This window comes from Protopterus annectens, chromosome 1.part1, assembly GCF_019279795.1.
Source record: "Protopterus annectens isolate FY-2018-M chromosome 1.part1, PAN1.0, whole genome shotgun sequence".
Lineage (NCBI taxonomy): Eukaryota > Metazoa > Chordata > Ceratodontiformes > Protopteridae > Protopterus > Protopterus annectens.
In genome coordinates, this window is record NC_056726.1 from 1,406,634,386 (window position 1) to 1,406,652,533 (window position 18,148).

An 18,148-nucleotide genomic window follows, 5' to 3' on the forward strand; every position below is an offset into this window, starting at 1 on the left:
TGCCACATTTAACTCAAGGACACTGTCGGACAAGCGCAATAAGTTAATTTTGAAAGGCTTGCTACCTGCTGCTTCGGGGGCTTGAACTCTATCCAAACCTCTCCAACAAGTTTCCTCGGAATCCAGGAAAAGGTCTCTTCAGAAGTCCCCGAGGGCGGCTTTGGAGCCACTAGAGAAGGTTAGGAAGAGTTCAGATCCAGCCACCTTCAGATCCACAGTCCTCCTCAGATCCAACAAGCTTGGCTCATATTGTGGTCTCCCCTTCACCTTCTACCTCCTTCTTGGCATCTAAGGCTTCAGATCCAACAAGCAGGAGTCATTACTGCAGAGTACACTCTGAAACCTCTCCAGCCCTACCCACTCAGCTGTTTTAGACACAGAGGAAACACTTCAGACCAGCATCCACAGCATTTTCCAGGTCTTTGAGGAGTTTGACAGCAGCAGATGTGGACAGGATGAAAATTTCTCAGGGCTCAAATCTAGATGTGGATTCTGCCACCTCCGTCCCTTCATGGATCCAGTGAGTGCACCCACTGAGCCCATTCTTTCTTCTTCTCTGATTTGACCAGTGGTATTAGAGTCCCAGGATACGAGCTCTCCAAGAGGTTTGGCATCAGATCCAAGGAAAGGTGTCCTTGACTACTACTGCTCCAATACCCTCGGATCAGAGCAGGTCTCAGATCCAAGAGGTTTGTGCTGGGTTTGAGGGGTTGGGGTCATCCCTGACTTTGTCAGATCCATCCCTTCCCTTTGGAGCTTCGGTCCTGGACAGCTCCATTCCAATTCTCCCCACGAGGCTCGGATCCGAGGGCGGCCCTGACCTCCCTTCCTCAGAGACTCCTTCTCCAAAGAGGAGGGAGAGGTTCCCCCTGGTCTGTCATCATTAAACGTGGTAGAAAGGGATTTTCCCTTTGCACAGAGAACTGTACTCTCTTATCTTGGATACTCACCATCCCCCCTCTTTGAGTCCAAGCTCTGAGCCCATCAGACCTGTTCCACAATGACAGCCAGTTCCGAAAAGTCTCCAAACAGGTTCCCTAGAGGAATTTCCTCCTCTCTTCTGATACCTCTCCTGAGCATCCCACAGGAGAGGGCCCTCGGAAGAGGACTTGTAAGAGGAAACGCACAGACTCACCCATGGAGTCTGTCATTGGAGTCACTGATTTTGATGAGGGAGAAGGATCCCCAGATCACCACTGATGATATCTCCTTTGACGATGATATTGAAATCCTCAAACAGAAGGGGGGGGGGGCTGGTCATCCCATTCTGTGTTTCTGGAGGCTTTCTGTGCTGGACCATCTATGTCTTGGGTGGCCTCTCCAGTGGATGAACTTATTGACTTGGTTTCCCACTGGGCTTGGAAGGAACCAGACACTGTCGAACCTATCCCCAAGTGCCTGGACAAATTTCTTGTCCCACCTGCTGATAGACACCAGTGGAGCAAGAGAGTCCTGGTTGATGCTGTAGTGGTGGCAGCAGTCACCAAAGGAGCTAGTTGAACAAAGCTCCTCTGTCCATCCACTGAACACGAAGTCCAGAGTGATGGACAGATTTTGCTGAGGTCGTTAAACTACCTGGCATACTTTACTCAGCTACAGAGAGATTTGACGGTGGAACTGTCAAATGTTCTTTTGGATTCCATGTCTGCAGAGGATCTCAAAAAGACTTCTTTGCACTTGGCCACTCTGGCTTTCATTTTAACTTTTTCAAGGTTATTTCATATTCATTTAAAACAACTATCCCTTATTTTTTTCCTCAGTATTTATTTATCTAAAATTTTTAGTGAGTCAAGTGGGATGGACCTTCGGCTCTTTTTAGCCAAGGCCCAATTGCAAAAGCATAAATACAGATTTAGATAACATAGAGATGACGTTACAAAGAACCATGCAGATAACATTATGAGTACATTACTGTTGATGCACTACAGTGGAGTTGTTCAACTTAGCAGTAACAGTTATACAATGAAGAGTACTCTTTTGCATTCAGGTGATTATCTAATTATTGTAGAACGTAATAGTATGTGCTGCCAGTTGGAGATGATAGAGGAAAGAATCAGAAAGGAGAGATTGAAAGTATAAGAATGTAAGTGTGCTAAATAAGTGAATCTCAAATGTAATCCTTCCCCATATTTACAGAGTGATACCAGTTCCTTAGAATCTGAAATAGAAAGAGTTCCACAAAAGATGCGTCTATCTGCTGAAATGCTTTTGTTGGTCCAGTGACACTAGCACTTTATACTGGAGATCTTGTGTTAAAGTCCCAGATGAGCACTGTTGTTATCCTTTCACTTGTGTGATTCAAACAATGCCTAAGCAGGGGACATTCTCTGTATTTGTGTTATGTGTTTGTGATGTGACCTTTAACACCATGCTGGGGGAGGGGTCCCTAGCTGAAAGGATAAGGCCCTTAATAAGAAGGAAAACTCAATACCTATTTATCCAGAGGGTCTTGTTGGTGCAGCAGTAGTGACACCAGCACAATATGCTGGATGTCTTGGGTTCGAGTCCCAAATGAGAGCTAATAGTATCCTTTCACTTATTTGAGTCAAACTGTGCCTAAATAGAGGGCTTTCTTTGTATTTGTTTAGGTGTTTGTAACCTGTCCACAAACAGGATGAGTTTGAGGTCTTATGTTGGGAGTAGTAGTGTGTGTGTAACTGCACAAGTATTTATCATTATTGAATGAGAATTTGTATGCCTCTTTTAGATGCTCAGTAAGTTTTCTTCAGAACAACTTGTACTCTGTTGTCTATCTGATGTGTTGTGGTAGTTGATTCCAGTTAGCTGGGACAATTTTGCTTAAACTTTGTTAGTCTAGTGCTAGTTAGAAGGGAAGAAGGACAAGGGCGATGGCTATATTGTCTTTGCTATGGGCTGAGCAGAGAGAGAGTCTGATTTGAAGTTTGCAACCCATGGAAGGGTAGCGTAGTGTTCATGTTGACATTAGTAGATCTTTTTGTTGTTGTACAGTAATTTCATTCTGTTTTTTTTTTTTTTTTTTGAATAATTTATAATTAGTATGCTGTTAGCCATTTATTTAGTGTGTTAAAGTCCTTTTGTAAGACTTTATTTTCATTTGTATACTGTGCATTTTTTAACATTTTCTCTCTTGTGGCCTTTTTAACACTTGGTAGATGAGCATGATTCTTTTTATCAGGTGTAAAGTAGGTTTTATGGTACCATGAGCAGAATTCTGCTGAGGTTTGCCATGAAAAGTAGTAGCTGGCTTTTTTGGGATTGTACTAAATTCATAAATAAACCAAATGCTTCTAACATTTCCAAGTGTGATGGCACAGTTAATCAAAACACGCATTTTTGTATGCCCTTTATTTGCTGCCAATGTTTTTGTTTTTCCATTGTCTAACTTAAGTGCTGTATGAACCTATGAACCATAGTGTCTCCATTTATATAAGACTTAAAGGTGATAATGTGTGTATATAACAAATAATTTCTAAACATGTATTGTCTGTTAAAGCAGTGCAAAAATTAATCTTAATGTTTTGTTTTAATTAGCTGGAAGAGACCAACAGGACACTGACTAGTGATGTTGCTAATCTTGCTAATGAGAAGGAAGAGCTGAATAACAGACTGAAAGAAGTTCAGGAACGTAAGTACAGTTAACTGTTCTGTAAATGTTTAACTTGAGCAGACTTGGTAAGCTGAGCTTAGATGTGCAGTCTTCTTTTCCATATAAACTGAATTTGATATGGCTCCAGGTATGAAGTGGCATCTTGAATTTTGTCTTGGTGCTTTATTGAATATCAATTTAGCATCCATTATAAAGATAAATGATAGGTGGCCATGCCACGTTAGTTTTTTTAATTTCTACCATGTTATGCAAGTCATTTTTACATTTTATTATCTTATTTCATGTTCTTCACCATGTTTATTACTATGTTTATGTATGAATATTCTGATAATTCTATACGGAATAGTTTATTGAAATGTATAATTTTTTCAGATCTACTAGTCTTCTTCCTGAGCACATAGTTCTCCAATGCATATGGACATTGAGAAAGAATGGAAGGGGTTACTGAACACTGGAGACCTTCTTGAAATATTTACCAGTAAAGTAATCCCCCAACAGTCATAAGAATTTCATATAAAAAATCCCTTGCAAAAACTATGTGCATGTAAATATGTATTTGATCTTTAGAAGAATGTTATTCAGAGAGATGATGACTATTTTTATAACAGAATGTTAAAGGTTAACTAAAGTTTTTAATGTCATTCTGTATACTTAAAGGTTCATAGGTAGGTACTAGGCTATTAGCCCTAGGGCCTATATAAGCCTAGCCAAAAAGGTACCCTGGCTTTCGCCACCCAAGAAAATTATTTTCCTGTGCCCCTGTCGTGCAGAGTCACAGAAGTGATCCCTGGCGTGAATTTTTTATTTCCCATCCAATCTTCAAGATTTTTCTTGAAGCGTGCTAATGAGGAGCTCTGTTTGACATAGATAGGTAGTCTGTTCCAGAATATGGGAAGTCTCTGGGACAGGAATCTATCCCTCCAGCATGTTCTGTTTATTGTGGTGACAAGGTTTAGGTCCCTGGAGCATGTAGCTCGGAGAGATTGGGATTTCTTTAAGTGGAGCATGTCTAACAGCTCTGGGTTTGACATAGCTTTGTATGTTAGGCAGAGATCGCCTCTGAGTAGGCCTTATGCAACGGAGTAAAGCTGGAGTTTTTTGCGACAGTCTGCGTAGGGCATCTGTTTGAGGCCAGTAATCCTCTTTGTGAGGTATTTCTGTGGCTTTCCAGTTGTTGTAAATGTCTTGTGAGGTACATACCAAAAGGGGCATTGTACTCTATAATGGGTCTAATGAGTGATGAGTAGAGGGGAACAATGACCTCTTTTTTTCTGGATTAGAAACCTTTTGTGATGAGGTGAGCCACGTAGAAGGATTTCCTGACCACTGTGCCGATGTGATTATCAAAGGAGAGACTACTGTCCACCTGTGCCCCAAGGTCTCTTTTCACACTTTTGGCATTAAGTAGACTACCACTTATGTGGTAGTTCATGAGTACAGAGTTTTTGCCAAAGGGGATGACAATACACTTTTTGGCATTGAGCTTCAGGCCATGGCTTTGACACCAGGCATCTGTCTCAGTGAGGCCCTTTTTTAGTATGTCCACATCGTTAGGAGTTTCAATTATGGCTCCTAGTTTGCAGTCATCTGCAAACTTTGTTAGCCAAAGACTTTCTGTGTTAGCCTGTACTTCAGAGAAGTAGATACCAAACAGGAGAGGACCCAGGACTGAACCCTGTGGTACTCTACTTGTCACTGGTCTGAAGTCAGATTTTGGAGTCTGCTACTTTCACAGTGTGGGTTCTGTCCGTGAGCCAGTTGGCAACCCATCTTGTGACATAGGGATTTATACCTAGTTTAGTGAACTTATAATTCCAGAGTGGGGGATGGTGTTGAAAGCCTTAGCGAGATCTAGATAAGCTGTGTGAACCACCTTACCCTCATTTATGGCTTTGGTGACTGCTTCAAAGAAGTCAATCAGGTTTAGGAGACATGATCTGCCTTTTACAAACCCGAACTGGGTAGGGTCTAGAGTTTGGAGATTACCAATTTCTTTGTTTATGAGTTCCATGATGATACATTCCATGGCCTTGCAGACCAGGCTCGTCAGGCTAATGGAGTTGTAGTTCCCGGGGTCCGTCTTGGCTCCCCCTTCGTGGAGTGGGATAACCGGCGCAGTGTGCCATTCAGTGGGCACAAAGCCTGAGGTGAGGCTATGATTGAACATGGTACTTGGGTAGGATGCCAGTTCATTCTGTAGTTCATGTAGAACGCAGCCTGGGATATTGTCAGGTCCCATGGATGCTGTGTTCTTGGCTTTGGAGAGTTTTTTTTTTTACCTGTGCAGCCGTGATTACAGGAACTTTGCATTCTTCTGGTATAGAGATGGGCTATCTAGGGGGTGAGAGGGGGTAAAGTTAACACTGAACCTATCTGCCAGGATGTTGGCAATATCAGTTGGTTCTGTATTTTTAGTGCCATTGTGCTGTAACTCAGAGCAGATCTGAGTGTTGCTATTGAGATTCTTGACATAGCTATAGAATGCTTTGTGGTTGTCTTTAGAGTCAGTGGCAATTTTGTTTTCGTAACTAGCTTTGGAGGATTATATGAGGGATCTCAGCTTCTTACTGAGGTTGACCAGGGAGTTCCTCCAATCATAAGATTTTACTCTTTTTTGCAACAGTTTCTTTCTTCTGTTGTAGAGTGTGTTTATGGCAGAGGACCACCAGATTGGCTTCCTTTTATTGGAGGATAACATCTTGGTTCTGTTAGGAATAGCATGATCCATGCACTCGTGTAAGTGCTTATAAAATGCGTTTGTGTAGGATTCAGCAGTCGTACCTCTATTGTCCGTCTGCATGGGTGTCATGAAGTTTGCCACTTCTGTCTTAAGAAGTGTGAAGTTGGCTTTGGAGAAGTTTTTTACAGTGGTTTCCCTAATTGGGGTGGGGGCGGGATGTGGATGTCTAGGGTGATTAGCTTGTGGTCGGATCTGACCAACGAGGAATTGACCTCTGGTGTGGAACATTGGTTGCCCATGTTGGTAATGACCAGGTCTAGGATATTGCTGCCCCTGGTGGGGGTGTGAATAAGTTGATCCAAGGCGTTGGAATTGATGAATTCCAGGAAACATTGAGCAAAAGAGTTGGCACATGAGTAGTTTTCCCAGTTAATTGTGGGGTAGTTGAAATTGCTCATTATTAGGTTGTTGGGTTGTACCCTAATACTTTCCAGTGTATCAAGAAATGAGGAGTGGGAATCCTGGGGCATGGTGGGGGGAGTCTGTAGCAAGCTACAATTTGGATTGTGGTCTTGCCCAGAGTTAGTTGCACTTGGATAATCTTGGATGCATTATGCTGTGCAACTAGCCTGGAGGTGTGGATATCCTTAATGAATATGGACACACCTCCACTTTTAGTGCTTCGTTCTGGGTTAGTTGGCCGAAAGGTGTGGTATGTGTTATAGCCTGGTAATGCAGGGGTGCTCTCTGGAGCTTTGAATCAGGTCTCTGTCACTGCACAGATGTCGATGTTCTTCATTTTAAGGAGTGCCTTGAGTGAGTGCATTTTGAGGTTTAGACATCTAACATTGAGTAGCATTACCGTCAGATTTTGCTTGCTTGTACCTGTTACGGTGGTGAATTTGTTATTGAACCTTGCCTAAAAAAGACACTATAGGGGTGGCAAGAGCCTTAGCCAGTATCCGGAATCCCAAGGGCGACAGGTGCAGGCCATCTCTGGCAAAGCATCGTGGTCTGTCGATCATGTCGTCCCAGGCAGGCAAATACTGGATCCCCTTAAAATGACACCAGAAGCTTAACCAATTGTTGAAGTCATTAATTTTGTCCTTGTACTGTGGTATCATTCTGAGTGATGGCAGGATGCTACTCAGGGCTAGGGTCATACCTTCCTGGGCTACAAGATCGGAGAGCTCCTCCATGTCTCTTTTCATGTAGTCCAGGGAGGTCCGTCTCAGGTCATTCACAACATGGACAATGACATTGTCATATTGTACTTGTTGTGGCGTGACCTGAGTGCATGCGTTATGTGGCAGATTCTGGCAACTGACAGTAACTTTCTCCATGTTTAGCCTGGTGAGTGGGAATAAGTGGAAACTTGAGATAAGCTATTGGCCCTTGTGTTAAATGATCCCTTGGCATGAAATGTGGGAATGCCCTGCTTGACACAGTCGCAATAAGTGTAAAATAAATGCAGCTTCTAGCAAATTCAGTAGAATACAGCAAAAGTTATTTATTGTAAAGAGACATAATACTGTGGAAAAGAAAAAGTGACTGAGTGAAACATGGACAAAATCAGCACTTAGGTTTTAAAAACTCAGTGCTTATCATGCTTATTTCAAATTGGAGGGATCTTTTATCACTAGAGAACTCCCTTCAAAAGGAAAGAAAATACCTTGGGCAATAGTCTGTTTTTGTTGTTAAAGAATTAACAGGAAGTGGGCATGAGGCTTTAACAGCCCTGTCAATCCTGCAGAGGCCTGAGGGTGACAGTCATCTAGAGTGTTGATTTCTCCACCCTGGTTCCATGGCCTGGAACTTCTGGGTCTCTGCCCGTCCTGACCCTTTCAGAGGCAGACTGTGGGACTTTATGAAGCATTAGTGGCCTAAGCCTTAGGTGAAGTAATTGAGACATCCAGTCTAGATGACAGGTTCCAGAAGCCCATGGCTTTTGCAGTTCTTGTTGCACCATTGGATATTTTTTTAATTTTACCTAACCATTATCCTTACTGAGGAGCAACCAGAAAGCATGTCCTTTCACTGGCGTTTTGCTCTCCTTCCTTATTGTCGGGATGATCCCCCCTCCTGTTCTTGCAAGAATACTTGCACCTGAAACCTGACATTCTGCCTACCGGCCTCATTCTCAGCTTCTGCTTCCTTCACCTATTTCATGTTTGTGGAAGAGTTTTTAACTCTCTGAGACAGGATTAAGCCAAATGTTGACCAGCCTTTGAACTTAAGAAGAGAGTTTGGAGAGAGAAAGAGCACATTTTTTTTATATCCCAATACAGCTCTCTTGCTAAGAGGAAAGAGCCCCAGGGGGAATAAACAAGTGCCATTGCTGTTTGTATTTCTAGAATCTTGTTAGAATGTGGAGATCTGAGGAAAGATTGAAGTATGAGATGTGCCTATATTTTGCTTCTGTCATGTTGAGATAAATGAGCACTGCTTATGATGATCGGATTGAATGAGCAAATATGTTAGTTCATGGTCCTTAAATCACTTGATGTTTGCCATTAGCAGAGTGCTTGGTGACGTTTTTTTGTGGCATAGCATTCTGAGGATGTTCTTCATAGTCACTTTTACAGTACTAATTCTTGGGATTTTTTGCCATGCAGAATCTTGTGACCAGCCCAATTTCCAGAGTCTTTATTTCTTCCTCAAGCATCAGGGTATAAGAGGGGCATCCGTGGGCCCCATCTTAAGTTCTTTCTAGCCATGCAGAATAATGTGTTACTCTGTTCCTGTCAAATGGTTGCATTCCATTGGTCAGCTCATTTTATCCATGGTGTTCTCCTGCTTTCAGTTAAGTACCTCACTGGGGAAACCTTTCTTCTGATCTACATTTAAAAAAAGTAATAACTGCTTGAAGTGTAGGAAGCATATCCCACATAAAGATTTTCATTCCCTTTGTCTGCTTTGTCTGGGGCCTCAGCATAACATTTCCAGTTGCCAGGAGTGTGCTGGGTTTAGTGCCTTCAACTTTGGCCACTATCTTACCCCCAAAAAATGCAAGGACAACAAATCTAAGGAAAAGGAATCATCGGATGCTGCCAGTTCTTTGGCGGCCACTTCTAAGTTATTCAGTGACACGTGAGGTGCTTACTAGGCCCAAGCCCTCTGATGCTGCTTCTCAACTTCAGCCTCCAGCACTCAGTTGTTTGTTACCGAAGTGGATGACCCTTCCCCTTTGGCTTTCAGATATGTTTGAGGGTTAACAACAATGGGAACAGATTAAGGATATTTAAATGTTAAGTGTTTTGCGATTTTTGTCAAGATTTTCAGAGATTCTATAGAGGTAGTTGGTGGTACCAGTAGTGCAAATATAGGTGTTGAAGAGGTTTACTGATTAGTAAGATGGAGAAAGTAAAGGAGAATGAATTTGTGTTTTATGTTGTAGCTCCCACTGTATTTCATCGTAGAAGTAATATACTGCAGTTTTCCATTATACCACAAGGTGGAGCTCCTTATCAGGAATATAAATATTCAATTTCGAAAGTGAAAGAGAGGAGACTGGAACACTAGCTGAAGGAGGGAAGACTGAAAGACTAGCTGAAGGGAAAAGGGCTTTGCAGCATGACTGGATTTTTTTTTCTTCTAGTGTTTTGGGACGGAGAAGTGAGGTAGCAGTTTGTGTCCGTCTCTTGCTGAAATCCTGGATGATGGTATTTTGTGGATTCAGGAGAGTAGTTATGAAACCAGTAGTTCCACGCCTGCATATCATTCAGCAAGAAAAGACGTTCCCTTGGGCTTAGTGCAGAGATGCCATAGATGACTACCAGAGTTCTGGCGGGTGATTTTCTATTTTTCTCGGAGGAACTGCGGTGCCTGGTCACTGGGATATTCTCGACGGAGTGGAGAGAGGCTTTTGGCCATCATTTTTTTATACTTTTATAAGATTGTGGATTCCCCCCTAAACGCTTTATGGATTACAAATAGCTGGAATCCATATGAGCTCCAACCTTGGGCCCCATTATGCCGGCAGTAGGACTGTAAGTCACTAACCAGTGAAAAGGGTACAAATAGAGTGTCTCATAGTTGGTCTGTTTAGATTGATCTAGGGGATAGAGGGTGTTAGTACTGTTGCCTTAAAGACACTTTATTGCTAAATGACCTTGCATTTTCTCATATTTGTATTGTTGCATTATAAATCTTTATTGTTCCGTGACATTGCATTTTTCTCGTGTTAGTACTGCTGCCTTCAAGAATCTTTACTGCTCAATGACATTGCATCTTTTTCATGTGTACTGTTGTATTCTAACCCTTTTTTTTTCCCTCAATGACATTGCATTTTTTCCGTGTTTGTATTGCTGCATTTTAAAAGCTTTACTGCTTATTGATATTGCCTTTGTGTGCATGTTTGAATGTGAAGATCTTTTCTGTTGAGTTTTGGGGAAGGGGATAAATGTACAGTTTCATTACATGCATATCTCACTCTGCCTTACTGCTAACTGGTGCACTTTTTAAATAATTTGTTTGTTGTTGTGCTGTTGCCCTTTAAAACTAAAGTGTCACTTAGAATAAAATCTGTTATCACTTGCCACCTTGGGGTGTTGGCCCTAAAGAAGGGGTGTCACCAGAGTCAGGTAGGAAGGAACCCATATCTACTTGTGCTACACCTGCAGGTGTGCTACATTTGGGGGCTCGTCTGGGATTGTCTGTCCTGCCTTGAACTCCACCCAATTCCCCTTTATGTGTGGAAAGCAACTCCAGCAGCAAGATGAACCTAGAAGTTCATAGGTTCATACTAGGCTATCTGCCCTAGGGCATTTATAAGCCTAGCCAGAGTGTTTGGCTTTCGCCACCCATTTTAAATTAATTTTGCTATGCCCTTTTTCGAGGTTAGTATACTGTGCCTCTGTCTAACAGTGACACAGAAGTGATACCCGGAGTAAACCTATGATCTCCCATCCACTCATCAAGATTCCTCTTGAAGAGAGTCAATGAGGGACTCTGCCTAACCTGGACTGGGATTTTATTCCAGAGTGAAGGGAGCCTCTGGGTTATGAATCTGTCCCTCCAGCATGTCCTATTTATTTCAATGCTGAGGTTCAAATCTCTCGAGCATGTAGCTCGATGGGATTTGGATTTTCTGAGGTGCAGCATGTCCATTAATTCCGGGTTGGACATGGCTTTATACGTCAGGCACAGATCGCCTCTGAGCAGGCGGTATGCCACTGAGTAGAGCTGGAGTTTCTTTAACCGGGCAGCATATGGCATCTGTTTGAGCCCTTTGATCCTCTTGGTGAGGTACTTTTGGGGTCTTTCCAGTTGCTGCAGGTGTCTGGTAAGGTACATCCCAAAAGGGGCATTGTACTCAATTATGGGCCTGATGAGGGATGAGTAAAGAGGCACGATGACCTCCCCTGATCTAGATGTGAATCCCTTCATGATTAGGTGGGCTATATAAAATGTTTTTCTAACCACTTTGGCCATGTGGTTGTCAGATGAGAGATTGCTATCAGCTTGGGTCCCCAGGTCCCTAATTACTTCTTCTGTACTTAATAGATTACCACCTATGTGGTAATTTGTGGGCACTTTGTTTTGCCAAAGGGATGACTATACACTTTTGGCATTTAGCTTGAGGCCATGGCTCTGGCACCAGTTGTCTGTTTCTATGAGGCCCTTTTGGAGGATGCTTGTGTCGGCTGGAGAGTCGGTTATGGCGCCCAGTTTGCAGTCATCTGCGAACTTAGTCAGCCACAGTCCTTCCGTGTTGGCCTGTACCTCCGAGAAATATATACCGAACAAGAGAGGTCCCAGGACTGAGCCTTGTGGGACGCCACTTGTAACTGGTTTGGAGTCTGACATGGCTCCAGCAATTCTAATCATGTGGGTTCTGTCCTTGAGCCAGTTTGCAACCCATCTAGTGACATAGGGGTTTATATTTAAGCTGGTGAGCTTATCTATAATGCCCGAGTGGGGTATTGTATCGAAGGCTTTTGCGAGGTCCAGGTAGACTGTGTGGACCACCTTCCCCTCGTCAATGGCCTTGGTGACGGTTTCAAAGAAATCGACCAGGTTTAAGAGGCAGGATCTGCCCTTAACAAAGCCGAACTGGGTAGGTGTCTGTAGGTCCCCAATATCTTTATTTATGAGGTTCATGATGATCCTTTCCATAGCTTTGCAGACCAAGCTAGTCAGGCTTATGGGGCGATAGTTTCCAGGATCCGTTGAGGCACCACCTTTGTGGAGAGGGACCACTGTTGCTGTACGCCACTCTTTGGGTATATATCCTGTAGTAAGGCGGAGATTGAACAGTAGTTTTATGTTTGGGTTTAGCTCTTCTTGGAGTTCATGTAGGGCCAGCCGGGACACCGTCTGGTCCCATTGATGCTGTGTTTTTTGCTTTGGAGAGGGCGGCTCTTACCTGAGCATCCGAGATGTCAGGGGGGCAGCACTCTGCTGGGATAGATATTTGCCCTTTTTGTGGGGAGTGGGGGGAGAAGTTTGCACTGAACCTGTCATCTAGGATGTTGGCAATGTCTGTGGGTTCGGTGTATTTTTTGTCATTTTGGACTAATTCAGAGCATATCTGGGAATTCCCACCCAGGTTCCTAATATAACTAAAGAAAGCCTTGTGATTATCCTTAGTGTCCTGTGCAATTTTTCTCTCTAAGCTGGCCTTAGACGATTTTATGAGTGCCCGTAGTTTTTTGCTAATACTGAACAGAGATGCCTTCCCTTTTTGGGATTTTGCTCTATCATGTAGCAGCTTCCTCCTTCTATTGTATAGTTTGTTTATGGCTGGGGTCTGCCTTTGGAGGATTGGGTCTTGGTTTTATTTGGGATTGCATGATCCATGCATTCCTGAAGGTGTTCATAGAATGCGTTTATAAAGGATTCTGCGGTCTGGGCCGTATTTTCCACAGGCCCAGGGGCTTTGAAGGATTCCACCTCGGTTTTGAGGAGTGTGAAATTTGCTTTAGAGAATTTTTTCACTGTGGTTTTCTGGGCAGGGGGTGGGGTCTGGATGTGAATATCCAGTGAGATTAGTTTATGGTCTGATCTTACCAGTGAGGGATACACTTCTGGTCTGGAGCATAGAGTCCCCATGTTGGTGATTGTGGGAGTGGTAACAAGTTGTTCCGTAGCATTTGAGTTTATAAATTCTAGGAACCTTTGGGCTAGGGTGTTGGAGCTAGAGTAATGCTCCCAGTCTATGTTTGGGTAGTTGAAGTCGCTCAATATAATGGTGTTTGGAGAGACCTTCATATTTTCCAGTGTTCTCAGGAAGGCCGAGTGGGGTTCCTGGGTTTGGGAGGGTGGTCTGTAGCAGGCTATAAACTGGAAGGCAGTTTTACCCACTGTTAGTTGCGCATGGATAGTCTCTGATGCTTCGTGCTGTGCCACCAACCTGGAGGTGTGGGTATCTTTGACGAATATTGATACTCCCCCTCCTTTTGTGGTTCGGTCCAAGTTTTGGGGCCGAAAAGCATGGTATGAGGTATAACCTGGTAGTGCCGGGGTGCTCTCGGGAGCCTTGAACCAGGTTTCTGTTACTGCACAGATATCGATGTTCTCCATGCTAAGGAGAGTTTCGAGTGCATGCATCTGAGGTTTAGACTTCTGGCGTTGAGTAGCATTACTCTTAGCTTCTTATCCCTTGTGATACCTATGGAGGTGGGTTTGTCTATTGAGCCTTGCCTAAAAAAGGCACTATGGGGGTAGCAAGAGCCTTTGCTAATATCCGAAAGCCCAGGGGTGACAGGTTCAAGCTGTCCCTAGCGAAGCATCGTGGCTTGTCGAGCATGTCATCCCAGGATGACAGGCATTGGATCCCCTTTGAATGACACCAGTACTTAAGCCAGTTGTTGAAATTGATCATCTTGTCTTCATATTGTGGCATCATTCTTGGTGAGGGTAAAATGCTACTCAAGGTCAGGGTCATACTGGCCTGGACTACATGCTCAGAGAGCTCCTCTATGTCTCTTTTCATGTAGTCCAGGGAAGTACGTCTCAGGTCATTCACACCAGCATGGACAATGACTGAGTCATATTTGCACTTGCCTTGGAGTGACCTGAGTGCTTGTGTTATGTGGCGGATCCTAGCGCCTGACAGGCAGCTCACCGTGACCTTCTCCTTGTTCTGCCTGGTGAGTGGGATGTCAGTGTGTCTGACGATAGAGTCACCTATTACAAGTGTATCAGGTGTGTTGTTTAGCCTTAAGGGCTGTGACTGTTCGGCACACTGGCTTTGTGAGCTATGTGTTGCACGTGTTTTGTTTTGGGGTAGCGGTTGCCTGGGTGTCTGCTTTGGAGGTCTCTGCTGCTTAGGCAGATTTTTATTTAGAGCCTCCGAGTATGTTTTTGTGCGTTTGTGCTTGGTTTGCTGTCGTGGTAGGTCTATGTGAGACTGGAATTGTAGTGAGTGTTGTTTCCTTCTCCTACTGACTGGTTACGCCAGTACTGAGTTGAGAGAGCTTAGCCTCCAGTTTGGCTATATGGTTGCATCTCTCACATGGGTTGGAATTTGTTGGGAGGAGGAGAGGGTTGTCTGTGTACATGAGGCAGTTGTAACATTGCCTCAAGATTCCCAGATTCACCAGCTGGACCAGAGAGGAGATTGACAATTGACCTTTGGACATGCTAGAATAGTATTGGGAATTCCTTTATAATTGAAAAAAAGGGCCAATGGGGAACAAGGTACTCAAGGGGAGTTTGTGAGGGTGTAGTGCTTTTAATTTTTAGTGCTGACTTATATAATTGCTTTAGTGAGCAAGTGCCAGGTAACTTAAATGCAATGTGTTACAGGTAACTTAAATGCAAAAATGACAAACAGTAACTTTCTTTCAAGTGAGACAAGGAAATAAGTACAGTAAGCAATGCAGATATCACTAGGGATCCACAGAAGCGCTGAAAAGCCGCGTTTTAGGTGGAATTAGCGTTTCAGGGAAATAACAAGCAAACAACAACAAGCATACAAACAAAGCTAGATTCAGCAGGCCTGGATCTAGTCTATGCTACAGCAAACAAGGTGTACCAATTTCAGTAAGAAACAGTTCAAATATGCAGGCACTATAAGCCTTTAACCAGAAATTCCCAGCTCAGAAGGGCAGAGTCCAGCCTCTCCTCCCACAAGAGTGCAGACCACGAACCTTCTTAATGTAAAATAACTGGCCTGAAGCCCAAGTGCTTAAACCAGAACTAATACACTTTTAGAATAACAGCCACTGAGCCCTCAGTCAGCAATTCCCAACTTAGAAGGATGTAAGCTACCTGTCCTGCCACCACAGTGCAGGCCACAAACCTTCCTAATGTAAAACAACTGGTCTGAAGCCCAAGTGCTTAAACTAAAAGGCTTAGAATGAGTTACACCAAGCAGTAATAAATACAATTGAGTACGTTTAAGATGACGCAAAAGCAAAATGAGTACGTTTAAGATGACGCAAAAGCAAAATAAAGTAGGAAGAAACACAAATACAGTAAAAGCAGATACTTTTTTTTTTTTTTTTTTTTGAGTGAGAAAATGAGATGGGCCCAGGAGGAGTATCCAAGTGCAAATTTACAAGAGGGGCGGGCAGTTTCAAAGCCACCAATAATAACACCAAAACAAAAACAGGGAGGGTCGGTGGGGACCTACTGAAAAAAGAGTCACAACTTCCAGCTTGATATTGCTCAATGCAACACAAACAAATTAATTTAAATTGTGTATTATTTGAAAAAAGTGCAGATAAAAATATACTTAACTTCACTTATGCGTTCAGTTGATTGCATGCAGGTCTTAGCTGGCCAAAGCTCACAGTTTAAACAGAAAATAATTCACTGTACCACTTGTATAAGACAGAAACTGAATGACAATGAAGTAAACTACCCCCACATATCACTGGCTATGCAGGTTTTTTAACAAGCCTTAACTGAAAAAACAGAGTCACAACTTCCAGCTAGATATTGCTCAATGCAACACAAACAAATTAATTTAAATCGTGTATTATTTGAAAAAAGTGCAGATAAAAATTAACTTAACTTCACTTATGCGTTCATTTGATTGCATGCAGCTCTTAGCTGGCCAAGGCTCATAGTTTAGCTGCTAAGTGGTGCAAACAGCACAATGCTCAGTCAGAGCACTGCTTAGTTCTAGTGTTGCCAGGGGTCACATGGACTGATGTGCAAATACATCGTCACAGGATCCTTACCAGTTGTAGGGCATGCATTTTTATTAGACAGCACTATGGACACTACTGAACAGAGCACATTGGCCTTATTAGAATGGAAAAGTCCTTTAGTATATGAGCACATACCTTCACGTGTACAAGTTTCAGGCGAGAGTGCAGTCCGTGTGGTAATCCCTGAGAGGTGCACTAACCCAGCATCCGAGGAAATGCCTGTGGAAGTTATCCAAGTAGGTCAGAACCTTACACCAGAAGCTGCAGCTTCACTGCCCATAAATACAATAGGACCTAAAGTTTTGAATGCTTTGGGAAGTCTTGTAGAAAAAGGCTTACAGCCTACACAGCCATTTACTGGGTTTGGCTACCGCAAATTGCTTTTCTTTTCTGGCAAACAACACACACCTCAGGGAGAGGGAAGATTTTGAATCTTGGATGGATCAGGTTTCACAAGCCCTTGAGGAGTGGGATATCCAAGAATCTCAGAAGAAGCAGCGGATAGCAGAAAGTCTAAAGGGATTAGCAGCGGATACCATACGCAACCTAATGATGGGTAAGCAAGATTGCATGGCCAAGGACTATTTAGGAGTACTGTAGGATGATTTTGGAAGGACAGAGAGGGTTGTGGACCTACTGTATCAGTTTGAACATGCATACCAAGAGGTTGGTTAGATTATATTAAGCGATTAGATAAAATGCCCCACCAGATCATCCTAAAGAAGGGGGTGGATCCTAAAGTAACTGACCAAGTACAGATCGGAAAAATTTTTACAAGGAGCTCAAGCTATGGACCTCATTATGTGGAAACTGAGGATGAGAAATAGGAAGGAGAGTCTAACTTGTTCTCAGTTGGTTAAAGAAGTGAGGGAAGAAGAAGCCCTGTTGGAAGCAAAATCTCAAGGTTCAACAGCAATTAAAGCAGTGAGTGAACACAAGCAGGAGCATAATAGTCGTGCTTACTACTCAAACAGGAGATGTGACCCAGAGTGTCCACTATGTAGAGGTGTCACAGTTGCTGGTGTCTTCCCTAACTGACGCCATAGCTCAGGTCACCAAGACAGTTACAGAATTGCAAAAAGCCGTGGTAACTTTAGCTGAAGGGAGGAATACATCAGCTAGAACCTCCACAAATGGACTCAGGAAACGAATCAGCCAATGTTCAGAGTTCCTACTGGATTTTGTTTTCATTGTGGGGATGCAGGGCATATAAAGTGACAGAGTCCTAATGCAGAGAACTTGAAAAGAGTGAACAAAGTATTATTGGCTAGTGTAATGCAGAGAAACTTCAACTCAGTGAAGGGGCCAGTTGAATGCCCAGTTACAAAGAGCTCCATAAAATATAACATCAAGAGACAGCATCCTGGATCTCCTTTCCACACTATCCCTTGTAATAGGGGAGAGAGACTACCTACTATACACACTTCTAGGTCATCTGAGATGAACAACTTAATTGAAAAGCCATCTCGGCAAAAATCTCAGAATCTGAGACAACAAAGCATTACTAAGAAAGAGTCTTATCCGTGGAAATGGTGAGGTCTCCCGGTGGTACCTCAACCTCATGCTGACTGCCATGCAGCTGAACAACACAGGAAACACAAACTACCTGATGGGCTATTTGGACCGACCCCTGTTGTGTCAGTAAAAATAGAAGGGGTGTATAGTAAAGCACTGTTTGATACTGGTGCACAAATCACCATTCTGTACAGAGACTTCTACCAAAAATACTTAAATCATCTGCCACTTGAAAAGTTAGAAGATTTGGAGATCTGGGGG

At 43.2% G+C, this 18,148-nt stretch overlaps 1 protein-coding gene across 1 annotated transcript in view; it reads left to right on the plus strand.

Annotated features, from left to right (window-relative positions):
* The window catches only part of ROCK2 (Rho associated coiled-coil containing protein kinase 2), a gene marked incomplete in the record, with an annotated part of 2,656,097 nt that overhangs the window by 1,813,190 nt on the left and 824,759 nt on the right, over positions 1 to 18,148 (plus strand). Inside the window, 1 exon segment of the mRNA XM_044082273.1 lies at positions 3,514 to 3,607. Within this exon segment, the coding sequence (XP_043938208.1) occupies positions 3,514 to 3,607 (94 nt within the window).